Here is a 25,726-nt window from a genome sequence, read left to right as displayed (position 1 = left end):
CGTTTGTCTTGCTGTGGCGCTGTTAGATTTCCTTCACCATCCCGGACCGCGCGCAGATATAAAACCCTGTTGCATGCCGCGCGTTTGAGTCTGAACGTGGGAACGGCACCATCCGCGCGTGCAGCACCAGGCGTCGCGTTGCCGGAAGGGCAGCATGTGTCGGAGCACGCGTGCTGCTGCTCCATCGCGTGTCCCTGCATCCTCGGCCCACGCAAGAGCATCAGCATGTCCTGCCTGTGGAGGGGGACCAGCCACCGGCAAGGGGGACGATGGCACACCAGGTGACATGTATCGTAGGCAGGTCCCGCCATCTGCATTTGTGTGTCTGTGAGGGAATGACTGAACCAAAAAAAGGGCTTGCTTTTTTTTTTGTTTTTTTTTTTTTTTGTTTGTTTCTGTTTGTTTGGGTTTTTTTTTTTGTTTTTGTTCTCGTTTTACTTTAAAGGAAATCACTTTGGTGCCATGCAGCTTGCAGATGCTGAGGAAGCAGGCTGTTGTGATGGATAAAGACGTGGGCTGGAGTCAGGTTAGGCGTGTTATTCTTGGCAGACCCGCACCGCGCCAGCACCAGGGTTTTAGAGGGACGACCGTGCTCTGCCACAGACCAGGAGAGTCCAGGGCATCTGTCCTGGAGCTGCCTCAGAGGTGGGGGGGTTTTCCTGGATGTGGTGCTCTTAGTGCCGAGCTGAAAACCCCAGGGACAGCCCTGGTGCCGTTGCCTGGACGCTGTCAGGTGACAGCTACCTATTTTTGTAGTAGGCTTGAGTTTGGCCTCCCAAAATATTTTCAGACATTACTGCAGGTGCCCAGGACTCATTAAGTGTCACGTGTTCCTGCTTTGTAGAAAGAGGAATAATAAAACCCTCCACGCAGTTGCTCTGCCCATAGGATAAAGAGGATTAGAAGTCTATATTTGTACTACCGGTCTCGTGTTACTTCTGATCCCCCAGCCCTCAGACAGACACAGGGAGACTTGTTGAATTTATCTTTGCAGCAAGAGCTTTATACAGAAGATGTACATAAGAAAATATACAATTTGATTTCTATATAGGAGACAGAGGAGTTTCCATCCTCTCGAAGGTCATTTACACTCAGTTACAGAGGAATAAATATACAGATATTTATATAACTCTTTAGGATTAAAAAACACTGTTAAGTTGCAACTGTGGTATTGTAATAGCCGTGACAATAAACCACAGTCATCCTGGTGTCCTGCTAGATCCTCTGGAGCACGGGCAGGGAGGAGAGGAGGGCTGCCCGCGCCAGGCTGCACGGTGCGCGCCGTCTCCTCTCGGACGTACGTGCGTCTCGGTAGACCCCACAGAGTGGGAGGGAATCCAGTCTTCAGATGGCTTTGGTTTTGGGGTTTCCCAGTACGGCTTCGCTCAAAGGATTTCTGGCCGACCTAGCGAGATCGCCGCCTTTTGGCGTGAAAGGGCAGCTCCGGGGCCACCGGTTCTTGTTCGTTGCTTCACCTATCCCCCTCAGCCCTGGCCTGCAGGGATCCCCTCCGTGGGAAGGCAGAGGAGTCTCTTTGCGTGGGTTGAGACCAATTTTCCTGAACGAGCAGCTGGGGAAGGGATGCTCCTACCCTCCCACTTGCTTCCGCTCCACTGGAAGGGGAAGAGACAGCAACCAACTGGTTGATTGGGGACGTGGGTTCTGTTGCCTCTGGGAAAGATGACTGTGCTTTACCGGCAGGATCTAGGTTAGCTTGTCTTAGTACGGTCATGCATAGTTTAGTTTTTAAAAATGCCTCTTTTAAAATATATAGATGTCGGAAAAGATTGGAAAGGTGGATTCCATCCTGCAATCAGCAGAGAAGCGGGGATTCGGAGGAGGCTGGAGGTGTTCGGATATATCAGAAATGTTTCCTGACAGGTAGGAGAAGCTTAAGGAAGGACTCAGAAGTCAGTAGTTTTCTGATGGATGAAGTGACCGGTCACCAGGACAGGCCATACCGGGGCCTGCTAGGGGAAAAAAGAGAGAAGTCCACATGTTTAAGGGGATTTTTCCAGCAGATCAGTAAACCTTTAGCATTTGTCTGTTTATTTTTAGACTCAGTGAGTGAATGAAGCCCATACTTGAAAGGGAAGAGTTAGGAGTGAAGGAGCCGTTATTAGTTCCCACAGTAGAGGAGATGGGTTAGTCCTGTCTCTGACCTCTTCTGCCAAACTCTCCGTGTGACTCTTGAGTACCTCACCCAAAGGTACCGAGCTTTGTCTTCTGCAAGACTGGAATAAATAGTTTTCTATTTCATTAACACTGTAAACCTGTTTGCTAGAGTTGGGTGGAAGGTGCTATGAAAAACCTGGGTGTTATTGTCGTGCTTTTCTCACTCTCATCATGGAGGAGTGAACTGGAATTAAGCTCAGGCAGGGAGAGGAGAAGGTTAAGAAGGGCCAGACTTGTAAATAAAATACATTTAAGTATTGTGGTTTAGGAAACTGAAGATTTTCCGTCCTTAGAGCAGAACTTTACCCGCCCTATATGGAATGACTGGTATTTCCATCTTTAATCCATAAAACCTCTGGCACTGCAAGAGAAATAACCACTTTAGGAAGGTGCAGAACAGCTGGCATCATCCCTGACATCTCAGTCATAAATTTACTTTCTCCATCCTGTTATGCATGTCCTTAGTGAACTGGGGACCGAGCGGCCACAGCTGGGCTTTGGGCTTCTGCCTCGTCCTTTCTGTTACAAGAGGGCACAGTGACAACGCTTGTTCGTACAGTGCAGTGCGAGGTCACTGTGCTTTGCTTAACAAATGAGCAAAGGTCCCTTTCGCAAGAGCTTACAAACCTGTGGGCTCATCCAAAGCCCTCTGGAATCCCTACAAGCTCCAGACCTATTCCTGGGATGGGGAAAAGCAAAATGCTTGGGATGGAGTGATGACAGTTGTGGCTTTCTTGCTGCTCTGTGCCCTGAATCTAATATCCTTGGTAGCTTCCAGTTGTGGAAGGCGTTTGTGCGATAGGTTTTCACAGTTGGTGTTTGGTTTGGTAGATGTCAGCAAGTTCATTGCTCAAGGGAAAATCGGCCCTGTCTCTGAATCACCTTCTGGCTCAGAACGCTTTATTCAAAGAATATTTGGTGTGTCCTACCTTCCTCTTCTGGGACGCTCGTTTGAAGGCATCAGCCCTTGTTTTTAAATACCTGAGTGTCTTGGATGGGAATTGTGGCTGCTGAAAGGCAGGTGCTGGACGGAGAACTGCTCCTGATGGAAGACATCTGTCTTCGTATGGGCTGGGCAGCCTGGGGCCACATTTCCCAGTTATGTCCTGCCCTGGATTTCAAACCAGACCCAGAGGACTTTTCCTGAGGCAAAAGGCTGAGCATCTCCAATCGGTTGGAAAAGTAAAGCTTGTGTGATCTCAGCTCAGGGTAAGAGTGGGCTAAATCCACTCTTGTTTTGACAGTTAATTACACGTTTCACCCTTACTTGCTGGCCCAGGCCTGTCTTTAGCTCCATGGTTGTTCTACAGGGTTGACTCCATCCCTGATGCTCCAGGCAGATTGTCTGCTCTGGGAGCCCATGGAGCCCAGTATTGCCAGGAGATGGAGCAGCTGTGGGTGGAGGCATCGGTGGGTGAATGGATGAGCTGTTTTGAGCCAAACTTTAGTGTCACTGAAGTCAGAGACAGAAGCTCCCATACCTTTGGTGGCATAAGGGTTTGCTGGAGGTCAGACTAAAAGCTACCGATAGGAAGTGGCTCTATGAACCATCTTACGTGTTTAATGGCGGCTTCCCTTCTTGGATCTCTTAGTGGGGAGCTTGCAGGTGCGGAGGGCCGGGGTGTCTCTGATGGACTGTCCCCGGTACTGCGCGGGCGTAGAGCAGGTCTCCTCGGTGCGGGTGCGATTGCCCTTCAGCCACCTGGGACACGGGGAGGAAGACGACCAGGAGTTTACAAGAGGTACAAACCATCACGGATAATATTTATACCATGAATGGGGAGAGCTGCCGAGCTCGTGTGCAGCCTTCAGCAGTCCCCTCTTGCCTGGAGGGACCTCCCTCAGGGGACCCCCAAGGAGACCCCAGGGAATGCGGGAGGGAAGGGGCTCGTGGTGCCGTACTTGCGCAGATGTGCTAGCTGGCAGTTGCAGTGCCAGGCATTTCTGGAGAGTGTCAGCGTCTCCATTTTGTCGAAGGGGAAATTGCGGGGCAGGTGGGTGAGCCGGTTGTTCTCCAGGTGGGCGGTCTTCAGGACGGTCACGCCGGTGAACGCATTGTCTGTAAACTAAAGCACAAAGGTTTCTGGTGAGGAGCGCTGAGTTAGGGAAGGGGACTTCAAACCAGTATTCAAGACTCTTGGTGGCATGTCCATGGAAAGACCAAGAGCAGGAGTGGTGGAGGGGGCTCCTGCCTTGCTGGAAGCTCTGGACGAGTAAGAGAGGCATTGGGCTGGTGGGCCCATGGGTGGTGGAGTCTCCTGCCTGAAGAGAGCTCTGTCCCAAACGCATGCAGGATTGTCTTTACAGCTGCATCCCTAAATAAAATGAAGTCTGGCAGCCCTCTTTATTTTTGAGCTATACTTCTCCGTTCTAAATGAAGATATTTTCTGGGTGTATTTCTTTCCAAGGCTGGAAATCCTCCCAGCGCCTGTTGCCTTGCCTGTCTTGGAACGGCTGAAGGAGAGTGTTTGTGGTGTCTGAAGGGGCTGTAGACTTTGGCAGTGCCCGGGGGCTCCGAGTGGAAAGTTACACTTGGCATTCAAGCAACCTAGAAATAGAGGCAGGTTTCCAGCATCTCAACCTCCTCCATTTTTTTTTCCTCACTTCCAGTGGGTTGTTTGCAAGGGATGCTGCAAGATTTGTCTTTTCTCGATTAACGGGCAGGTTTTAAGGGAGAGCCTCTCTTAAAAAAGCTGCCAAAGAGAGGAGAGAGGCTGTAGACCTGGCTCTGCTGCCCCCTCCCCTCTTCCCTGAGGTCTCATCTTTGGCTTTTCTCAGCCCATGGTTACTCAGGTTGGAAAGTTTCTTCTTGAAAGCAAACCCCTCAATGCAATCTTCCTTGGCGGTGATGAACTGGAGAGGGGGTCATTGACAAGGCACAAAGCTCCTATTGGCTATGACAAACCATTTCTCCCCCTTGTCAGAGCAGGGGAAAGCTTTCTCTAAAGGAGACTCACTAGGTCTACCAGAACTCCTCCAGTCAAGGACCTGTGCTCCCGTTTCTGGCCAGAAGATTGCACTTCGGCTGGGACTATCGGGGTTTGTTCTAGCTTTCTAAGCTGAAAAGACTGACAGAGGAAATGTGCTATTTTAAGCTGTGAACTTTTGTCATCTTCCAAATTAAGCAACGTTGGATGGGATTAGAGCTTAGCTAAGAGACTCCCAGAGAACTGTAACTGCTGGACAGTCGGCGGTGCTGGCTCTGCGGTCCAAAAGCGAGCTGACCTAGCTAGGCTTTGCTGTGCTGATAGCGGAGCTGCTCAGGGAAATGCTGGCACGCCGTGCGGTGGGGCGGCAGCCCGGCCACGTTCTGGTTTGGACAGTGGCGTACTGTCTCAGTCACTCGTTCCTCTCCCAGCCCCATGAGAAGAGCTCACATCTGCTGGTAACAGCTGCTGCGCTGCCTGCCAGAGCATGTGTCTGTAAAGAAATGGGTGATTTTTTCCCCATATTTAGATGGAGGATGGCTGCTGTAATTTATTTTGTATTAAATACACAGAGAGGGGGATACGTAAAGCTTCTGCACTGCCTGGTTTCGTGTCGATGTAGGCTGTGGGTGCTGGCCCGCGCGACGCAGCCCGGCCGGTGACCGGTACGGGTTCATGATGCTTGTGGGGAAGGGCAGCTCTACCTTCTGCTCAAGTGCTGGGATGGCTTTGGGTGGAAGGGCTTTGCACTTGACCAGCTCTAAAGTCTTGCAGCTGTGCAGGGAGCAGCTAAGGACAGTATTTTTGTGAAGGAGAAAGAGCTGCAGTCAAGATGCCAGCGGCATTTAAAGTATTTGGTAGTGATTTCCTAGGTCACGAGGCCTCTGTGGTTTGGTGTCTCCTAGCAGTGCAGAGTTCACACGTGGGCTGCTTGGATATGAGGCCTTTGAGGATTTGAAGAGAAAACTCTGACCTCAGATAGAGCTTTGCTTTCCAGAGAAAGAATGTAAGCCCTAAAGCTGCAGAAGCCACCCTGTTAGTGCTGACCCGGTAAACTAGTGTCATATTGGGCTATTGGGCAGGAAAGGAGGCATCTGGCTGCAGAAGACCCTTTAAAGGTCCTGCGCATAGTTGGTCACTGAAAATAAGAAAGTCTTGTTTTGCTGGCTAGAATTGTTAGTTCTTGCTTTTTGGGCAATGCGAGGACACTTAATTCCCTGGAGCGCCCCAGCATCATGGGTTAGTCTGATTTCTTCAACGTGTAACTTGGGACTGGGATGTCTCTACAGCTGGTACAACATTTAAGCTGTAACTTTTGACTTGTGCCTGATGAAAGTGCCTTAAAACTGATTCTACAAAAGTGCTCTGACAGCGTGCCTAAGCTCTTGCCTAGAGAGGTCAATAGATTGTTTTCGAGTGTTGAGTCGGGTTACTCCTGGTGACGTTAGTGCTGAGAGTGGACACGGGCTCACATACTGACTGGGTGCTACCAAAGTGTTTTGGGTAGTGTTGTTCTCCACCTGGGCAAGCTGTAATTCCAGTTTTTTAGCATTTTGGGATGCTATATCCCCTTGAGAAGTCTCGTGTGCTCTATTCTTGGTAGCTTTCAGGTGATCTGCTCATCCCTGCAAGGCCCTTTGAGTTGCTGTTTGTTGCCAAGAAATTATCTTTTTCATCGCACCTTCCTGTGCGTGGCGGGTGTTGCTTTGCCGTGAAGTCCTAGCCTGCCCTACCTCCATGCCTTTTGTCTTTGGGCTTCCTGGCAAAGCATCATCCCAGGGAAAACTGTTCTGCTCCACCTGCAGCACCCTCCCTTTCCAGCCTTGTGGAGTGCACCTCGGGCGTCAGCCTGGCATTTCAGAGATCCTAGTGCAAGTGATTCCCTGAGTGTGACGCTCCTGCCTATGGATAGTGCTTCCTCACAGAAGAAGGGGATTGTTTAGCCATTTGGGATACCTGGATGTCCCTCCTCCTCTCCAGTGGGAACAGGGCTCTTTTGTAAGGTGCTGCGAGAGTTCCCTTTGAGAGAGCATCAATAAACAAACCTTTCTTTATAATGTGTAAGGGTGGGAGGCGTGGGAGGAGGTGAAGGTGGAGGTCCATACGCCTACCTGTCTGCAAGGTGTGGGTAAGAAACCGCTGCTATTCGTAGCCCCTCCCGAGGAGTCTTCCCCCTCCCAGCCTACAAAGGGGACCCAAGCTGAAGGAAGGAGGCAGAGCGAGGTGGCAGTGCCCTTCAGTCCCTCGAGTGCCGGGCAGACGCTCACGTCTCATCCCACGCCTTGTGTCTGGGGTGATGGAAGGTTGCTAATTGTCCTGGAGCATCCCCAGTACCTTTCTCAGTGACTGGTGTCACCTCCGGCTTGGGAGGGAGCGCGCTGCCTTTCCAGGGAGTTTGATCAGCTCCAGGTAATTTGGTTTTGCATAAAATAACTCAACAGGAGGGTGAAGAACTCTGTCTGATCCTGTGTTTGGGCTGTGTCAGGAGTGTCATCAGCTGGCCCGTGCCTCGCTGTCTGCAGAGCCTGCAGACCCACATCTCCCCTCTCCTCTGCAAGGGAGGGACAGCAAACCACGGGGCTTTGTGAAGGTGAAGAAAATCAAGCCCCCTGTTCTTATCCGGAGCATATGGAAAGAGAAAGGACTCACCTTCTTCAGTTTCATGTTGTCCAGGTTGAGTGTCTGCAGGTAACGCCCGAAGGACTGGAAGGCATTGTCAGGGATGACCTCAATTGGGTTATGGGAAAGCTTCAGTTCCTCCAGCACTCTCAGCTTACTCATCGCGTTCACAGGGTAGCTGCTCAGCTGGTTCTTGTCCAGGTGGAGGACAGCAAGGTTTTCTACATCCTCCAGAGCCCCGGGCAGGAGGTTGGTGAGGGAGTTGTCAGAGAGGTAGAGCCAGCGCAGGTCTTTAGCCCCATTGAAGACCCCTGGTTTCAGCTCCCGGATTTTATTGCTGCCTAAGTGCAGGATGAAGAGGTTGACAAGAGGGGAGAGGAGCCCTTTGGGTAGGTCTGGGATCTTGTTCTGGTCCAGGTACAGGTAGGTGAGCTCCGACAGGTCATCGAAGGCTCCTGGCTTTATGACACTGATCTGGTTGTCAGTGAGATAGAGGTAGACCAGGCTCTTGAGTCCCCGGAAGGCTCCAGTCGAGATCTCCTTGATCCGTGAGCTCTGGAGGTGCAGGGACACCAGCTTTTTCATGTCACGGAAGCCGTTGGTCGGCAGGACGGGGAAGTTGTTCTTCTGCAGGTTGAGAAGCCGTGTTTGCTCAGGCACCTTGGGGATCTTCTTCAGCCCCGCGTTGTCACAGATGACGTGCTGCAGGTCTCCGCCGTGGCAGTGGCAGCTCGGGGGACATGCCTGCACGATGCAGGCAAGACATGTCAGTAGACTGAGGACACCGAGGAGGAAGCCTGACCGATTCATGGTCAGATCTGGAATTAGTGTGATGGGAAGAGAAGCGGCAGGAGGAGGAGGAGGGAGATGGGTGGGAGAGAGAGAGAGTAACTGGGTTTGCAGCATGCTGAACACAGCCCTATTTATAATGTTATTAAAAAGCAAAATCCCTTCCCACAAACCGCAGGCAGCAGCCAGTTGGAAGCAACTGGCTTTGGGAACTTACTGTGAGCTTAACCCCTTGGCACCAGGCAGAGGAGTGTCCGGGCCCTGCCCGGCCCCGCTGCCGAAGCCACCGCGCAGAAGTAGTTTTCCTCTCTGCAACAGGGGAGGCAAATGGTCAGGAAAAAGAAATGCTGACCAGCTCTGTGGGGAACCTCCCAGGTCCCCGCTGAGCCGAGCGGGGCCCAGGTTCATCACTGGGGGAAAAACAACCTGTTTTGGTTTAACGGCATAGCGGGGAGCACTGCTGTGCTCTGCAGTCACCTCATGCTGAAGCTTTCAGCCGGCTCCTGGGCTGGGTTTAGCCTCAGCTGAAATGGTCTGGGGAGAAGCATCTTCTCCTGTTGTCACAGAGGAAGGTTTTTTTGTGAGATCTTGTCTTGGTGACTTCAAAGGAGTTTGCCTGAGCAGGGACGGGACAAGATGGGGGCAATACGGGGTGATGCCAAAGGCCAACAACGCTCTTAGAGTTGCAAAGTTTTGGTTGAAGACGTCCAGATCTAGACTGCACTTAGGAGCTGGCCAAGCAAGGGAGAGCAGTAACAGTCTTAATTTTTGCTGTGTCTTTCCTATGAGCAGTGGAGGGTGACATGTCGGGAGCTGGTCACGGTCAGGAGATCTGTGTGAGGGGTTTTTTCTTCTCAGCATGTGGCACTGTGGAGCACTGGCTGTTGCCTTCCAATGAGGGATGGGGCAGTGGCTTCACCTGCGGGAAGCGATGGAGCACGGGTGGTGGATATGAAATCCCAGACAGCGGTGCCCCACTGCGTGTCCAGCTTGGATGAGGTGGATGGCAATGCCTGCGGCTCTCGAGATGAAGCCGTGGACTGGGAAAGCCATGAGTTTTGGTAGAGGGATGGTGAGGTAGGAGAGCAAGGAAGTCACTGCTGGAGTCACTGGGGTCTGCCTTGGCTCTGTCACGGGGTGGCAGTTGCAGAGGATGTTAACAACACAGGGGATGTCCTTTGCTCTCCCAACGGAGAAGGCAAAGCGGTTAAAAAAGCCCCAGCACCCGCTTCTGTTGAGCGCGAAGGGAGAGATCCAGGGGTTGCGGGGTGGAGTTTGGAAGTGGAACATTTTGAACTGATTTCCAGCCAGTTCCTGGCTGCAGCAAACAGCCCAGCACATAACTGTGAGCTTGTTGAGGTTTCTGCTCCCGAGGCCGGCTGCGCAGCCCCAGCGGAGCCTTTGCAGAGGCGAGACAGGCTCAAGAAAGGGAGGAAATCCAAGGGCTGACTTAGGACACAGACTGGCTTATTCACTGCGATTTCTGGGTTTTTCCATTGTTGCGATGAGGAATTAGCCAGCGCCGCCGAGCGTGCTCCGGCCGGAGTTATGCAAACCGCCTGGCAGCCCGCGCTCCGGCCAGCAGCTGTCAGCCTGAAGGGTGTTTTCATCGCCTGACTAATTTAGGGGAGAAAAGGGGCTCCTGGGGTGCGAACGTAGGTTCTGGTGAGCCTGTGGGGCAGATGGGGTTGGCCGAACGGTGATGTAATGTGGGACCTGGGTGCAAACCAGGCCATGTCAGGCTTCCAATGTTTTGTCAGCCCCGAGGCGCAACGCCCTGCAGTTGAGCAGCTGGGGCCTCGCCGCTCGCCTCAGCACCGAGCTCTCCTGCCTCATCTCTGGAGAGATGCTCTGGCCGTCAGAGCTCTAGGCTCCCGCTGGAGGGACCTCCTGCAGGACTCACGACGGTACTTACTGTAGGGTTTAACACTCTTTGCTCAAAACAATGGTGTTTTGGCTTATGCCTGATTCAGTCGATGCCACAGTGGTCATGCACGTGCTTTGATCTCTGGAGGAGCCCTCTGAGTGTCTTGTCAGGACCTTTGAGACAGCAGAAGAGGAGGTGGACAGAAGAACTTTCCGTATTTTCCTACTTTTGCTCTCCAGGTTGTGCTGCTTGTAAAGCTCAGACAGGGACCTGGGTGAATGACTGGAAAAGAAAAAGAATTCACCTCTAAGGCATCATCTTCTATCCCTCTGAGCAGGTTCCACCATCTTAGTCCTACTTGTAGTCATTTGGTGAACAATTTCCTGCAGTTACGTACCAGCTATACTGGGCAGGAGCAACTGGTGGGTGAGATTTTTAAATCCAGGCTGTTTCTGCTGGACACTGAAGCAAGGCAGCTCTCTGCGCTCCCTCCCTGAGCGGACCTGATATCTGATACCTGGTTTTCCCATTGCAAAAAATACCAGCTAACAGCTTACCACTTCTGCAGAGATTTCTGCCAGCGTGGGCCAGATTGGAGCAAAAAGCTGGTGAAGGCCTTGCAAACTCCACCCATAAATACATCTCACCCATATGTATTTCTGGAACAAGACCCTTTTTCAGAGGTTAAACTGCCCAAACCTCAAACCATCTTCTCATCTTTCTTCTTCTCAAGATAAATTTCCCCTTTCTTCCGCCCTTTATCGGTTTGCTGGCTGAGACTGCAGATTTTGGGGGACAGGGATGCTCTCCCCGCAGGGATGCGTGTGTTGTGGCTGGAGAGGGCCGTGGATACGGGCGAGACCCATCGTTTCCTCGGGAAGATGCCGTGATGTAGCTGGCACAAGGTGGGTGGCTGTCCCTACCCCGAGTGCTCCCCACCAGCCCCAAACCTGCAGCAGAGGTTAGGTGGATGCCGGGTTATTTCTGGTCCCGCGGTGGGGTGGCAGCAGGACAGCGCTGCTGGGGGAAAGGTGTCGGCTTCTCGGCTCCATTTCTCCAGGCACAAATGTTGAATAAAAGGAAGTTCTTTTCCCCTAATGGTTTTTTTTTGTTTTGTTTTTTCTTTTTTTTTTTTTTTTTTTTATTTTATTTTATTTCTGTGCCTCGGTGAGCACATTCCTGTGGTGGGAGCTGGTTGGCATCTGCCACAGCTGGCACCTCGCCCCGGGCTCCCGGCTGTTTGTGTTTTGAGCGGCTCGCTGGCGGGGTCTGGTCTTCCCACACCAGGTTTTTGCAGCCCTCGAGCTGGCCAGCCAAACATCCAGCCGTCCTCAAAAGCTCGCCTGGGGTCCCGCTCGTGGGTGGCTCGCAGGCTGGCGGTGACAACGGCAGCAGTGTCGGCGTTCCCTCCGCCGCGGCGGGGTACCGCGCCGAGCTGGGTCCCCTCCAGCCCCCGGCCTCGCGGGTCCCCTGGGACCGGGGCTGCTAGGACGTCATGGAAGAGGCAGGATTATCCTGCCATCCTCTCTTTCTTAATTGATTAACAGTTCTGCAAACACTCCTGCTGCCTGGCAATTTGCAGATGCTGGGTGCCCCTCCTCTCCTCCTCGGAGGCGTTGTGGGCCAAGCAAATAAGTACAGTTTGTGAAAGAGTATAAATATAGATTTGGGGCGTTTCTTAGGTGCTGCAGGTCAGAGCTGTTTTGACACGACATTGGAGATGGCCTTTTCCATGTTTAATCTTTGTTTTTGTTAGTATTGACAACTCGGGCACCTCAAGACAGCTGCACAGGCTGTGCTCTGTGTTAAAATCTTCCATCGCTCGCTTAAACCTGACTCTGTAGATTTTAAAGGGGATCGGGATCTGGTTTTGTATGTCAGCGCACGTAGCGATCGCCTCCTTGAAGTGGCACCAGTGGAACTGGCCTTGGGGTCCAGGCTGGAGGCGAGGGCTCAGGCAGTTTGGGGGTGCTGCCGGATGCCCCGTGCTGTCCCCCTGTTTGCAGCCCACACAGCACCAGTCTGCGCGGAGCTGAGCCCCTGCCTCTGCCTGGCCCTGGGTGCTGGGGTGGGGGGAGCGAGTGGGAGGAGGTGCCAGCTCTGCAGCATCCCAGGGGAGTTGTCCCGGGAACAGAGCACCCTCCAGGCAGGGTTTGAGGGGCCCTGGTAGGTGGGCAACCCCCTTTTCCAGGCAGTACCTGAGAAAGCCCTGGCTTTCAGCGAGGTGCAATTATCCCGTCAGCGCCAGTGGCATCTGGGGCTCCGAGTTCAGACCCGAGTTACCATTTCTGTGTGACAGGCTTAGAGGGTCCCCCCTTCGCTGCGGAGTAGGGGCTCGGGCTGCTTGGTGAGCTGGAGGAGGTGGTGGTGGGTGCATCTCTTTCTTTCTGGTGGTTTTCTTCCACTGTAGCATGGCCTCCACCCGCTGATATGCTGCCAGTTTGGCTCCCTGTTGATGTCCACCCACCCTTCCCTCCTGGCTGATCCCAGCAGCTGCTGCGTGATGCTCTTGGCCTCTCCCGTGAAGCTCACCCAGCCCTTGCTGCCTCTCCCCAGCCCTGCCGTGTCCACCCTGCATGGCACCGGGCATCCCTCGCAGCCCGCTGCTCCGCCTGGGGCCACCGTCCTCTCGGCAGCTCTTGCAGGCTCTGGAGAAGAGTGGAGCTTTCTTCCCTTGCAGAACACAACCGATCCATGCAAGACTTCTGACTTTCCCAAACGCTGCCCAGCCAGGAGTCCCCTCTGTTCCCAGAATGGAAAATCAGCTCTACTCAGTGACGATTTCCCTGCTTGTCCTTGGCCAAAGTGAGACCTCCTCATCCCATCCCACCTCATTTTTGGGGAGGACCTGACAAGTAGCTGGTTTTAGTAGAATCATAGAGGGGTTTGTGTTGGAAGGGACCTTTAAGCCCATCCAGTCCACCTCCCCTGCAAGGAGCAGGGACATCTCCAACCAGATCAGGTTGCTCAGAGCCCCGGCCAACCTGGCCTTGGATGTTTCCAGGGATGGGGAAGTAGCTGCAGAAGCTGTGGGAATGTGCTGTGAGAACACTTAAAATGCAGCATGGAAGCAACAAGATCCTGGACTTCCAGCCATGTCTCCAGTGAGGGCTGAGCTCACCAAATCCATGGAGATGTTATCTTTACTCCTTGTTTTTTGCCAAATTTCCTTCTCCAGCAGCTTTGAGCATTCAGGTACCCTCAAAACAGCTGTTTTCTGCCTTTGCAGGACTCAGTTTCTGCACATTTCCTCTCACTTTTTCATTTTAATTCCACTTTTTCTAAATGTGTTGGCACCCAGCACCAGGGAGGATGGAGTTAATTGCACGGCAAAGACCTTTTGTCGAGCTGGAGATCAACCAGAAGGTAACTGCACATGCCTTTGCTGGTTGCCACTGGGCAGGGCTTCTGGCAGGACTGGGGAAATATTTGCAAGCCTCAAGACTTCTGCTCGACGTGGAAAGAAGAGAGGCAGCTTTAACTCCAGACCGCGAGGATCAGCTTGTCCTGACTGTACAACAACAGGAGGTTAATTTTCAGCGGCAGTCTTCTGGCCTGGGCAAGCTGGGTTGCCATTTTTGCAGTGGTCTCCTCTTGAGGCAAAGCCATCGCGTGCTACAGCACAAAGACAGTGCTTTGGGCACCTGATATTTTTGGGAACTTTTAAAGCCCCGTCCAAACTGGGACTGTCTGGCAGCTCTCCGGGTGGGGAGAAATGCCAACAGGGTGGCCACCCTTGGAGGTTTGTCCTACAAGACCCGCTTGTTTGCGTCCTGACGTTTTCGACACAAAGGTGGTACTGTTGCTGGGGAAGGAAATGTAATCTCAGTGTGACACAGGCTGGACGTGATCAGAAGTTGGGGTTTTTTTTCAGCAGCAGCAGCAAAGCGAACCTAAAAGTTCAGGAATATTCCAATACAATTTGGGGTAGTGGGACATCTCCAAAGCCGTGAGACGCGTGCCCCCGAAGGACAGCACAACCCAGGGTGATCTTTGGAGACAGCAGCTGCATGAGGGAAGATCGTTGCTCCATTGAGAACGACTTGGAGCTGGCTGCGAAGGGAAGGGCTGGGGTTGGAGATACGAGGCAGACAAAACGCTCAGCATGGGTTTAGGGATAATTAGATCCATCCGGCGTGTTACGCTCAGAGGGGTTCAAAGGGCCTCTTAGAGGTCCCTTAGCACATCTCTTGGGTTGCCAGTCTGCTTTCTGTTGTTCATTACGCCCTCTTTGAAGTCTGAAAATCCCTATTATTTCACGGTCAATTTGCTGCTTTTTTCTGAGGCCAATATTGTCTCCAGCAAAGCTCCATTTCTGTAGGTTTTACTTTGGTGGTTCAAGCCCTGCCGTCCTCCTCCAGCGTGGCGTAACCAGAGGGTGGCGACAAGGGGCGTGAAGATCCCTCCCTGAGCATCGTTCAGGTCCAGGGTGGCACTGTCCTCCAAGGACCTCATGTGCCCTCCTGCAGCCCTGACCTTCTGCTCCAGTCGCACCCAATATAACCCCAGTTGGGGTGCTGGTGGTGCTGAAGCCAGCCTTTTCCCCTGCAGCCCTTCAGCAGCAGTGGAAAGCAGAAGGAAATGTGTGGTTTTATTGCCTTTGAAAACGCTGGGGAAAACCGAGGAGCAGAGAGCTGGTGTGACTCGTTCTGCAGTAAATAAGCGGCACGGTTGGGAAAAACCCAGGGTCTTCAGAGTCCCTGCTCTCCCCACCAGATCAGTCTGCCTCCCAAATGTTTACTAAAGAGACTGGAGTCTGATTGTTTTTACTTTATTTTTAATTTTTAGACGCTTCCTTCTTCAGGTTGTTTTGCCTGTTCCGCAGCGGCCGGTGTTTAAACAGTGCTAGCAGGAAATGTTTGTGAAATGTGCTTTAAAAAACACAGTTCTGCTAAGACTTTCTTTTTATTCCCGGTTTAGACAGAGGCTTAGGATTCACAAAGAATGGATCTCTTGTCGGTAGCAGTAAGGCAGGCAGCAGTTTGTTTTGGAGCTGTCCTTGTCATCGCTGAAGGCAGGACTGCTCCCTGTGCTGGGCATGGGGAGGTCACTTGTGGTCCTCAGTTAAAAAAAAAAAAATGGATTTACAGTCAATTATATCGTGTGTTCTCATAGCTCCTCTAAAAGCCAAGGGTCTGAGCTGGACTCCTCACCTCTGAATTTGCTTTGAGACTAGATATAGCTCCAGTGGAAATTATGGAGCTGATGCAGAAATTATTGGGCGAGGTTTTCTGGACTGAATTACACCAGATGACCAGGCTAGATGATGCTAAGTGTCCCTCTGGGTCTGGAAAGCTATGAATCTTTGTGGATAACTCCAAGCTTAAATTGGTACGTGAGGGTTTTCTGGAAGCGGCGTTTTGTCTCGTGCATCACGAGCTGCGGCTGGGCTGGGATGACAGAGCGGTTGGGGGAGGCTCCACGTGTCAGATGGGGGTCGGAAAGGGCAGCAGCGCTGGTGTCAGGGCTTGCTCCAGCCACCGCCTCGGTACTGAGATTGCAGATGGAGAAAATGCTATCCCAGGAGAGAAACGCTGTCTTGGGAAGGTCAGGAGCCACATCCTGGTCTCCAGCTGCAGAGAGCAGTGCCGGTGCAGGCAGGGAGGGGAAGGCAGCGATCGGGCAGCAGGTTGGAGGTTCAGACCCGCATCGCTCTCCGGGCCGATTGGGGAAGGCCGTTTCTGAGGGTGTGAGGGTATTTATGGGGACAACCCACCGGCCAGGGCATGGACAGGCGGTGCTTGGGGTACGCGGCATGCTGCCAGGCGTGCGGAGGAGCCTGGTGAGCCGCAGCACCCGCGGCATCGTCCTGCCAGGGAGCTGCCTGCTGCTGCCTCCAATTAAACCGCTGGAGCGACCCGGAGAGGCAGAAAGGGTTGAGTCAGGGCTTGGCTGGGATCCTGGGACCAACACTGCAATTCGTCCAGCAGAGTCAAACGAAAAAAACAAAGGCGCTGGGATTTTTAATAAGTGTTTAAGATCTTGGATTCGTGTCTCGTCGGTCATTTGATCCAGCCGCAGGACTCGTATTAGTGGGTGGGAGAGAAATCCTGTCTGAGCGTTAAACGCCGTCGGTTTCCACCCCGGCCGGGAAGCCACCGTTGCGTCTGGTAGGAGAAACCTGTTGACAGTCACTCCCTGTGGGCTGCCAGAGACGGATGGTCCCTGCAGCATCCCCGGGGACGATCTCCTCTGGGTTTCTGGCTAAGAGGAGGCTCCCGCAGATCTCCAGCTCTGATTCCTGCTGACCCCCGTGCAGGCAAACAAGAGCATCGGCCGTTACGACGAACTGTGCCCCACGTGAGACCCTTCAGCAGCCCCGAGCGGCAGAAAGCGCCGAGTGCTCCCACCAGGATTACATACAGCTCGCTCAGGATATAAGCATGTTTTTTTCAGGATCGTAGTCCTTCGCAAAGCCCCTGGTTAATTTAGAGTGCGGTGCCTGGAGCTCGGTGAGCACCGTGCAGACGTGCCCGTGGAGCCCGGGCACTCACTCTGAAGGCACAGCCCCACTGTGGGTGCCAAGGCAGTGGGAAGATGGCCGGGCCCTGTTGCGGTTCGGTGGGTCAGAGCTGCTCGCGTGTCCGTCTGAAGACGTGGAGGAGAAAGGAGCAAACAGCATCAGCCCTTTCCCAGCCGTGCTGTGCCAGCAAAGCAGCCACCTGTGACATTAGTGGGTGGGAGACAAATCCCTGCCTGATGACACCTGACATGCTGGGTGGGTAAGGGAGACCAGAGCGGTGCTCCAGCACATCCCACCGCTCAAACGCAGCTCCCAAGAGCCGGAGGTGAAGCAGGAATCCCAGCAATGGTGCTGTCGGTGCAGCTCAGAGCTGCCCAGAGCCGCGCCGGCCCAGCTCCTGCTGTCTCAGCAGGCCACCGCCTTGGGCGTAAAGAGCTGGAATTTTCCTCCGAGGAGAAGTGACCTTCGGCTGAGGTGACTCAGAGCCTGCCGTTGGGATTAGCGGTGAGGGAGGTTTAGCAGCGAGAAGCTTTTGTCCTGCTGCGAGGCTTTTGGTCTGTAAGCACAGCTGCGCCGAGCGTTGTGCAGCCTCGTGATGCCTTTACGAGGGTTACAGGAGCTGATGGCTGCACAAAAGGACCTGCAGCAAGCAGCTGTGCTGCAGGACATGCAGGCTCCAGGATTTTTCCAAAGAGGTGTCCGATGTGCCCCGAGCTGTAGAAGATGAGCTCAGCATCTTGAGTAGATGGCTGCAAGGGCACTCAGGCAAAACCAGTGTCTGGCAGAGACGGTAGGGAGTCAACAGGACAGGCCTTAGAGAGACATAGGTTGACAAAGAAGAGGATGAATCCTGGGGTGCTCCAAGAAAAGTAGCTGGGGTGTCAAAAGCACGCGACACCCAGAGCGTCGTGGGTGGTGGGGGTCTGGAGCGCAGCGATGGAGGTGAGGAAGACCGTGGCAGGCAGGTGCAGTGCTGCCGTAGCTTCTGTCTCTCCAGGAGTGCCTGGAGAGCCCCGTCCATGGGCCAGGAGAGCCGTGCTTGCCTGTGATCCGAGTGATTTGTGAGAACATCCTCCTCCCACCCCGCTCTCCCCCTGCGGTCATCACTAGATTCATCTTTGCCATGCCCGGAGCTGTGCGGTCCCCCTTCTCTTTGAGGCACGTTTATCCTCTTGTGTTCGCAGGTTGCCTATGGGACCACAGAAAACAGCCCTGTCACCTTCATGGGATTCCCCAATGACAGCATCGCCAGGAAAACCGAGACGGTGGGATGCGTCTTTCCCCACACAGAGGTGACTGTGACCCTCCCCACCCGCTCCAGGTCCTCTGGCCCATCCTACATGTCTGGTGCTGGAGTCAAGGCGCGCCATCGCCTTTGGCTTGGACATCCCCCTCCTAAGACCTTCTTCGCTTGAATTGCAGGCAAAAATTGAGGATCCTGAAACAGGGCAGTCTGTGCCTGTCAACACTCCCGGGGAGCTTCAGATCCGCGGCTACTGCGTCATGCTGGGCTACTGGGACGACCCCGCCAAGACGAGCGAAGTGGTCAATGCCGAGAGGTGGTACAAGACAGGGTGAGTCCAGAAACAGCCCTGCTCCTCCCAGTCCGGTCTGCCCATGGAAATTCTGAACAGTTTTTTAGGACAGAGCCCTGAGTGCCAAGTGCCCCCAGGTTGGGCTGGGTGGGAGCATCGGTGGGGACAGCCCTAGGAGTGCGGTGTTGTTGCAGGGACCTTGCGAGCCTGGATGAACACGGCTACTGCAAAATCATAGGCCGTTGCAAGGACATGATTATTCGGGGAGGAGAGAACATCTACCCAGCGGAACTCGAGCAGTTTCTCCACACCCATCCCAAGGTTGAGGAGGTTCAGGTGAGTCGGGGGGAGGCAGGGTGGGTGAGCAGCGACGGTTCCTGTAGTGGGAAACCTGTATGCAAAGCTGTTGGGACTGCTGTGTGGGACCTGGTTGCCTTCCCCTGTTTTCAGCATCTCCTTTCATGTAATATTGGCTGGAGAGCGTGAAGGCTGACGGCACGGAAGGGGCAGGCAGAGCTCCTGGCATGGGGACATCGGTTCTGCCAAATCCTTCATGCACCGGCTTCACGTGTGCAAAGCAGTGACTGTCATTCTTCTTCAGTTTTTAAACTGCTTGTCCATTTTTCATAGCTCCCTCTGAAATTCCTACTTGGAAAGCAGTCTAGAAGGATGGTTTTCACTGATAATTACTAAACTCTTAAATCCAAAAAGACTCCTCCAGCAACTCCCTGGAGATGAGGACTGGGACTTGGTTTCACCCCTCCGCAAGGCAGCAATGATCCGCAGCGCTGAGCAGCTGCTCCCGGTCTGCTGGGATTGTTCTCCTCCAGGTTTTGTGCCAGACAAGTTTCCCCATAAATAAACCAGTTATTTAGTCAGTGTTGTGCCTGTGCCAGGCTAGCATCTCTCCTTGGAGCAGTCCCAGTGCAGATGGGTTGCAAACCAGCCCTGTTTATGTAGTTTTCAGGGCTTTATGTCACTGCTCTGGACTCAAAAGGATCGACGTGTCTCTAGGATTTCAAGATACCAGTTCAAGGCCTGGAAGGACAGCAGGATTCTTGTGAAATAGCGTGAGCAAACTTCAGGCTTGGGAAGCCCAGCTCCTAGTCTCAGAGGCAGTGCTCTGCTAAGATCTGCCATTAGAAGGGTTTCAAATAATCCTTTAATTTGACTGCATCTCTCTGCTGCCGTTCCATCTGGAGATCCCAAAGCACTCGCAGCAGCCTCCCAAGTCTCCCTGTTGGTTGTGAAGCCTCTTGCCCCATGTTTTTGGGGAAGCAGAGGCACGCAGAGGGATGACAGGTCCGCGTCGTGCCCACGATGAGCTGCCGCCTGCCTGGTCTGACTCAGCCCGGTGACTTTGCAAAACCAAAGGAAAGTGCTGGTGTCCGAGCGCCCAGCCTGCTCTGCCACCTTTCCTCTGGCAAACGGTCGGGAAGTCCTTCCAGGAGGGCTCGATGCCGTGTAGAAAGCACCAGTGGGATGGTCAGGCAGCTCAGACTGCCTTCACACAGCCCTGTGCCACGATTCCAGCATCCTGTGATACGGGACAGGGCTCGCGCCGTTTTTCCAGCACGCACAACCCGTGGGAGGAGAGGGGTGTCCCCAGGGGTCACACCGTCCTTCTGTCCCAACCAGGTGGTTGGTGTGAAGGATGCGCGGATGGGAGAAGAGATCTGCGCCTGCATCCGCGTGAGGGCTGGGCAGGACTGCACCGAGGAAGAGATTAAAGCTTTCTGCAAAGGGAAGGTGGGTCTCCCAGTCCTCCCTTCCCCACCGGACCAGTACGCCCAGCAGCTGCTGGGGATTTGCGGATGGAAGTGCAGGGGTTTGGAGCAGCTAAACTGGGCTGGGCTGGCTACGCTGCTCCTGGCAGGTTGCGCAGCGGTTGGGTTTCTCTTCCCAGATCTCCCATTTCAAGATCCCGCGGTACGTTGTGTTTGTGGGCCAGTACCCGCTCACCGTCTCAGGCAAGGTAAGAGAGGGACTGGGGCAGGGCAGGAGACCCGGCCTCCTGTCCCGTCGCCTGAGTCCCTCCTCCTCCTCTCTGCGCTTTATTCCAGATTCAAAAATACAAGCTGAGGGAGCAGATGGAGAAGCACCTTCAGCTCTGAGCTTGCGAAGGCAGAGTGAAAAAAGGGGAGAAACCGGCCCCGCTGCAGCCAGCTTTGCCTCTCCTCTTCACCTGTGCCTTGGGTTACGCAGTGGAGACCGCTCCCCGACACCAGCCCGATGGCACGTTCAGTTAATAAAACAAGAGCGCCTTTTTTTCCCAGCCGGGTTTTGGTTTTTTTGCCAAGAGAAATACTGCAGTGCGAGGAAGGGATGCTTATTTCTGGAGTTCTCTCCTATTTCTGAAAGACCTTATGAAGGTTTAAAAAAAAAAAAAATCTTGAATCTCTGAGCAATTTGGCTGCAGCCATTTCAGAGGACTTGAACAGATGCTGGCAGGTATTTTACTGGTATTTTAAAGTCATAACAGCCCAGCCTGGCTTCCCAAGGGAGGGGAGTGCCTCCTCTGCATGGGTGCTGCTGAGGTTCCTTAAGTCACACAACGCAGCCCGGTGAAATGACCCAGCTGATGAACTGGAAATGAGGGGCAGGGGCTTTAGAGAGCGAGACTTTGCATGGGAAGGGGGTCCCCGAAACTGGAAAAGCTCACCCTGTTCCCACACCTCCCCTGGGCCTTCTGACCCCCAAAGCAACTTCTCCAAGGTAGATTTGGCATTTTTTATTGTGTACTTTTGGACAAGACAGTAAGGGTTTTGCAGAAATACCAAAGTTCCTGTCCCGTCGGCAGTGTGAAGCAGAGCGTAGCCGGGACAGCGTTTTACGGGAGTTATTTGGTACCTCCCAACCATGAAACACTCCGCTGAGAAGGGGAAGAGCAGAGCTCCTCTTCCTGGCCAGCAGAAGTGTCCCACCCCAGCTGGGAAGCAGATAATGTTGCTGCTGACTCTCACTGACGTCCCGGCCGTTTCCCCTCGCGCTTCCTTCCCGAGCAGGGCTAGCGGCTGGGCATCCATCTCCAGGGCTTCCTCTGGCATCGGGGGGAAACGGTGCAGCGGGGAGAGAGGGGAAGCAGCAGCGAGGTCTCCATCCGGCTCTCCCAGCTGGACTGTGGGCTCTACCCATGGAAGCAGACCCAGTGAACAACACGTCCACAGTTCGTGCCTGCTTTCTGAAAGAAAATCAAACGAGAGCGTTCGTGTCAGACTCTTTCCCTGCGCTATATCTACAGCAGGTTCCTCCACGGTTCCCACGCCACTCATGGGGCTGGTGTTGGCGTGCTTCACCAGCTTCACCTCTGCCTACCCCGGAGTGAGTGGGACGTGTGGAAGCAAAACTTAGCTCTCCTGACTGGTTTTAGGATCCCGGTGAACTTCCTTCCCAGAGGAACCATTACCTGCATCACAGTAACTGGGGCCAGGGACCTTGGGGATGCAGTGAACCTCGTCCGATGCCCAGGGAAGGACTTTCACCTTCCTTTGCATCCCACAGCAGTGACCCAGGTGCAGGACAAGCCTGCAGTGAGAGGAGCTTCTCCTCTGGTTCCTTGTCTGATAACCCAACCCTTTGCGGTGCCCCACGTACTCACCGTCATGGGGGCCTGGCTGGCAGGAGGTGAAGGTGGCGTCAGCCTTGGCTTGCGCAGGTGGACACGCTGCTGAGAAACACAGCGAGCGCCGGTCAGGGCCAGCACACAGGGGGACAGGTCCCCATCACTCCATCCCTGCTCCCCAGAGCTCTCCTCCTGTCCCAGGAGCGTCCATGGGTCTGGGAAGCTTTCCCTGCCCTCCCTATCCCCTTCCCAGTGGCACATCCACCCCTTACTGGCCAGGACGCCTCCGGAGATGTCCCATGGCCATCCCAGCCCCATCTGCAGATACTCACCAGAGAGGAAGGGCTGACCTTCATGGCCGGCAGCGCGGCCTCGGGGCTGCAGGAGGGCTGCAGGGCTTCTGCCAGGGTCCTGCTCTTATAACGCCCGCTGCCAGCTCGGAAACCCCCGGCAGCCGGGGGCTCTTCCTAGGGAGAGTGGGTTACGTCAAGGGTGGGTTCCTCTAAACTACCCACTTTTGGCCTGGAAACAGGAATCCGTGGCCACGGCGTTTGTCACAGGCATTTCTCACTTCTCCATGGCTATTAATAGCGCAAATTAAGAAAAAAAAAAATAACGTCTGGGATCGTCAGCGCTGGGTTTGCACAACCCTGCGTGGGGCCACGCCGTGGCTCTCTGCTCAGAAAAGCCGAGCAGCCCCGGAACTGGGAAAATCTTCCTCCTGAACTGGAAGTCCTCCTCCAGCCCCGGAGGGGACTGCGGGGGCAGCGGACGCGGGGCTGGGGGGCAGGTGCCGGGGGTGCCCGATGATGCCCCGGGAGGCATCGGGGGTGGGGGCTCTGCCCTCCCCCTCCTCCCCGTTCCCCTCCCCCGGCACGGCCGGACCCCGAGGCTCGGTGCCCGCCTCGGGGCGGTGCCGGGGCCCCGATGGCGGCCAGGGGGTGGCGGGCGGCGGCGATCGCCGCGGCGGGGCCCGGCGGGGGCGGCCCGGGGCGGGGGCCGGGATCGGGCCCCGCACGGGTACCGACCGCCCCCGCCACCGCCGCGCTCTACGTGCACGTGAGCGGGGGGGCGCCGGGCTCGCACGCGTGGGGGGAGGGACCGAGGGCTCGCACGCGTGGGGGGTGCACGGGGACCCCAGAACTGCACACGTTGGGGGGGGAGGGACCCCGGGATTGCACACTTGGGAGGAGGGACCCCGGAATTGCACGCGTGGGAGGTGCACGGGGACCCCAGGGTTGCACACGTGGGGGGGGTGGGTCCCAGGGATTGCACACGTGGGAGGAAGGACCCCGGGGCTTGCACGCGTGGGGATGCACGCGGGACGTGGGGCTTGCACACATTGCGGGGCTGAATGCGGGGCCTCGGGGTTTGCACACGCGTGGGTGCATGCAGGGCCCCGGGGCTTTCATATGTTGGGGGTCACCCCAGCCTTGCGCGTGTCGTGGGGCTCCCCTGCCAGGCACGTGTAGGGGGTACTGAGGGCGACCCCACGCTGTGCACATGAAGGGTGGCACCCGCGGGGCACGCACCTTGTGCCCCTGGGGCAGGTGGGGAGCGCTGGGGCCTGCTCGTGGGGCTGGAGCTGTCCCCAAAGTGGGGTGCCCCGGGAGTGGGGGGGCGTCCCACACCGTCCCCCACACCGCCCTATGCCTGCAGTGGCCCTACTGCCGCAAGCGCTGCTCCTACTGCAACTTCAACAAGTACGTGGTGCCGGCGGTGGACGAGGCGGCCGTGCGCGCCTGCTTGGTGCGGGAGACACGCACCCTGCTCTGCCTCAGCCAGGTGCAGAGGTGGGTGCACGGAGGGGGACTGGGGCGGGGGGCACGGGGCCTTTCGGCGCCCCCTCTGCAGCCTCCCCACCCTCTGCCCTACAGCGTCACCTCGGTCTTCTTCGGCGGGGGCACCCCCAGCCTGGCCAGCCCCCGCACCATCGCTGCGGTGCTGGAGGCCGTCGTGGGGGCTGCCCACCTCTCCGCCGGCGCCGAGGTCACGCTGGAGGCCAACCCCAGCTCTGCGGGCACACCGCGCCTCGCCAGCTTCAAGGCGGCCGGCGTCAACCGCCTCTCCATCGGCGTCCAGGTGAGAGGGGCTCTTCCCCCGTCCCGTCCCCCCGCAGCCCCTCGCGCCTCCCACTGCCACCACGTTCCCTCCGCAGTCGCTGGATGACGCCGAGCTGCGGCTGCTGGGCCGGGAGCACACGGCGGCGGAGGCGCGAGGGGCTGTGGAGGCGGCGCGGGGGCTCTTCCCCGGCCGAACCTCCCTCGATCTCCTCTTCGGGCTGCCGGGGCAGAGCCGGGAGGCCTGGGCCCAGGGGCTGGAGGCAGCGCTGGGGCTCTGCGACGACCACGTCTCCCTGTACCAGCTGACGCTGGAGCGGGGCACTGCGCTGGCGGCGCAGGTCTGGAGGGGGGCTCTGCCTGCACCCCCCCAGGACCTCCTGGCTGACATGTACCAGACCGCCCGCACCATGCTGGTGGCCGCTGGCTTCCGGCACTACGAGGTCTCCAATTTTGCAAGGAAGGTGGGGTGTCCCCCGTGCCGCGCCCCCTCTCCCCATGCCACGCCACCCCTCAGCAGGCTCACCCCCCCCTCACCCCATGCAACGCTCTTCCCCAGGGCGCCCTCAGCACCCACAACCTCTCGTACTGGCGAGCCGAGCAGTACATTGGCGTGGGGCCGGGTGAGCTGGGGTGACAGGGGGCTGACGGGGGGGGGATGCGTGTGGCTGTGTGTCTCCCCTGAACTCTGCTCCCCTGTCGTCCGCCATTGCAGGGGCGCATGGGCGGTTTGTGCCACGGGGCGAGGGTGGCTGCAGCCGGGAAGCCCGCGTCCAGACGCTGGAGCCCGACGCCTGGATGCAGGAGGTGCAGAGCCGGGGGCACGGCACCCGGAGGCGGGTGGTGCTGAGCCCGCTGGAGCAGTGAGTATGAGGGGTCTCCTCCCCGCGCCCCCGTCCCCTGCCGTGCTGCCCCACAGCTCTCCCTGTGCCCGCAGGCTGGAGGAGGCGCTCGCCCTGGGGCTGCGCACGGACGAGGGTGTCACACACGAGGTGAGGAGCCACCCGTGGGGGCACCCAGCAATCACGGGGGCACCCACATCGACCCGTCAGTAACCATCCTCTCTGCTCCCTGGGCGCCCAGCGTTGGGGGCAGCTCTCCCCCCACCTCAGCCTGGAGGCCGTGTTCGGGGCGCCGGGGGAGGCGAAGGATCTACAGCAGCAGGGCTGGCTGGTCCTGGACGGCGGGTGAGCCCCGGGGCTGCGGCGGTGGCAGGGGGGCTCCCGCACGGAGCCAGGGCTCAGCATCCGCTTCTTCCCCAGCGGCCTGCGGTGTACGTGGGAGGGCCTGGCGCTGCTGGACTCCTTGCTGCCCGGCCTGCTCTGCCAGCTCCAGCGCCGCTGGGCCCCGCCAGCCGCCCCGGCGCAACCCGGGCAGGGAGCCGCGCCCGGCTGCGGGGCCCCGGGGAGGAACCCGACGGGGGGAGACAGGGCCAGGGGCGAGGCCGCGGGGCGCAGCGGGCTCGCGGGGGTTGTGAGCGGTGGCAGCGGAGAATAAAACACGAGAGCTGTGTGCTGGCTGACAAAGTGTGTCCGGGGCAGCGGTGCCGGGCCGCGAGGAGAGCGGCTTCCGACGGGTGCGGGGCGCCGGTGGGCGGCTCAGCCCCGGTACCGGGCGCTGCAGGCTCAGCTAGGCCGCTGCCGCGCTGCGCATGCGCAAGGCCCCGGGAAGCTGCCGGAGGAAGCGGTACCATAGAGTAGCGGGGGGGGGGCGGCGTCTCGGTGGTATG

General features: G+C 56.2%; 3 protein-coding genes and 1 long non-coding RNA gene across 6 annotated transcripts in view; 2 read left to right on the top strand and 2 right to left on the bottom strand.

The window, feature by feature from the left end:
* The window catches only part of ACSF2 (acyl-CoA synthetase family member 2), a 36,305-nt gene extending 15,488 nt beyond the window's left edge, over positions 1 to 20,817 (top strand). Inside the window, exons 11-16 of one of the 2 annotated variants that reach the window (XM_086762461.1) lie at positions 18,025 to 18,132; positions 18,263 to 18,414; positions 18,570 to 18,711; positions 20,014 to 20,124; positions 20,282 to 20,350; positions 20,439 to 20,650. In XM_086762461.1, coding sequence (XP_086618587.1) covers positions 18,025 to 18,132; positions 18,263 to 18,414; positions 18,570 to 18,711; positions 20,014 to 20,124; positions 20,282 to 20,350; positions 20,439 to 20,489 — 633 coding nt within the window. In that variant the 3' untranslated portion in view covers positions 20,490 to 20,650. Of the gene's footprint in view, positions 1 to 18,024; positions 18,133 to 18,262; positions 18,415 to 18,569; positions 18,712 to 20,013; positions 20,351 to 20,438 lie in introns of both variants that reach the window. The other variant, XM_086762460.1, reaches the window with a different exon arrangement.
* Positions 982 to 8,798, bottom strand: CHAD (chondroadherin). 2 transcript variants are annotated; one of them, XM_010129025.2, is made up of 5 exons: positions 8,728 to 8,798; positions 7,752 to 8,539; positions 4,078 to 4,241; positions 3,732 to 3,877; positions 982 to 1,967 (listed from the first exon to the last, which is right to left on the bottom strand). In XM_010129025.2, exons 2-4 carry the CDS (start codon positions 8,529 to 8,531, stop codon positions 3,736 to 3,738), a joined length of 1,086 nt encoding a protein of 361 aa, XP_010127327.1. In that variant the 5' UTR covers positions 8,532 to 8,539; positions 8,728 to 8,798; the 3' UTR covers positions 982 to 1,967; positions 3,732 to 3,735. The 2 variants fall into 2 exon arrangements, with proteins under 2 accessions (XP_010127327.1, XP_010127328.1); XM_010129026.2 differs by lacking the exon at positions 8,728 to 8,798 and having other exon boundaries at positions 982 to 1,970; positions 7,752 to 8,607.
* A 274-nt stretch (positions 20,818 to 21,091) lies between the features above and the next one.
* On the bottom strand, positions 21,092 to 22,649 carry LOC147598467 (uncharacterized). The gene is made up of 3 exons (XR_015260524.1): positions 22,270 to 22,649; positions 21,974 to 22,042; positions 21,092 to 21,556 (listed from the first exon to the last, which is right to left on the bottom strand). It is a non-coding gene; the product is annotated as an uncharacterized LOC147598467 (long non-coding RNA).
* A 68-nt stretch (positions 22,650 to 22,717) lies between these two features.
* Positions 22,718 to 25,507, top strand: RSAD1 (radical S-adenosyl methionine domain containing 1). Its single transcript, XM_086762047.1, has 9 exons — positions 22,718 to 22,996; positions 23,597 to 23,730; positions 23,815 to 24,019; positions 24,096 to 24,461; positions 24,557 to 24,620; positions 24,713 to 24,860; positions 24,935 to 24,989; positions 25,081 to 25,184; positions 25,260 to 25,507. Exons 1-9 carry the CDS (start codon positions 22,865 to 22,867, stop codon positions 25,492 to 25,494), a joined length of 1,443 nt encoding a protein of 480 aa, XP_086618173.1. The 5' UTR covers positions 22,718 to 22,864; the 3' UTR covers positions 25,495 to 25,507.
* Positions 25,508 to 25,726: the final 219 nt, after the last annotated feature.

The sequence above is a fragment of the Chlamydotis macqueenii genome, chromosome 18 (assembly GCF_036417535.1).
Source record: "Chlamydotis macqueenii isolate bChlMac1 chromosome 18, bChlMac1.mat, whole genome shotgun sequence".
NCBI classification, from domain to species: domain Eukaryota; kingdom Metazoa; phylum Chordata; class Aves; order Otidiformes; family Otididae; genus Chlamydotis; species Chlamydotis macqueenii.
Note: the sequence above shows the minus strand (reverse complement) of the source record. Positions and strands in the feature narration are given on the sequence as shown.

Excerpts from the sequence above, each read along its gene's own strand:
- CHAD (XM_010129025.2), bottom strand. The coding sequence starts at position 8,531 with ATGAATCGGTCAGGCTTCCTCCTCGGTGTCCTCAGTCTACTGACATGT. Across the intron at positions 4,242-7,751 it reads ACAACATGAAACTGAAGAAG|TTTACAGACAATGCGTTCAC; the intron begins GTGAGTCCTTTC and ends TTTGTGCTTTAG. Across the intron at positions 3,878-4,077 it reads CAGCTAGCACATCTGCGCAA|GTGGCTGAAGGGCAATCGCA; the intron begins GTACGGCACCAC and ends CCCGTGTCCCAG.
- RSAD1 (XM_086762047.1), top strand. The coding sequence starts at position 22,865 with ATGGCGGCCAGGGGGTGGCGGGCGGCGGCGATCGCCGCGGCGGGGCCC. Across the intron at positions 22,997-23,596 it reads CCGCCGCGCTCTACGTGCAC|TGGCCCTACTGCCGCAAGCG; the intron begins GTGAGCGGGGGG and ends CTATGCCTGCAG. Across the intron at positions 24,020-24,095 it reads GCCTCTCCATCGGCGTCCAG|TCGCTGGATGACGCCGAGCT; the intron begins GTGAGAGGGGCT and ends TTCCCTCCGCAG.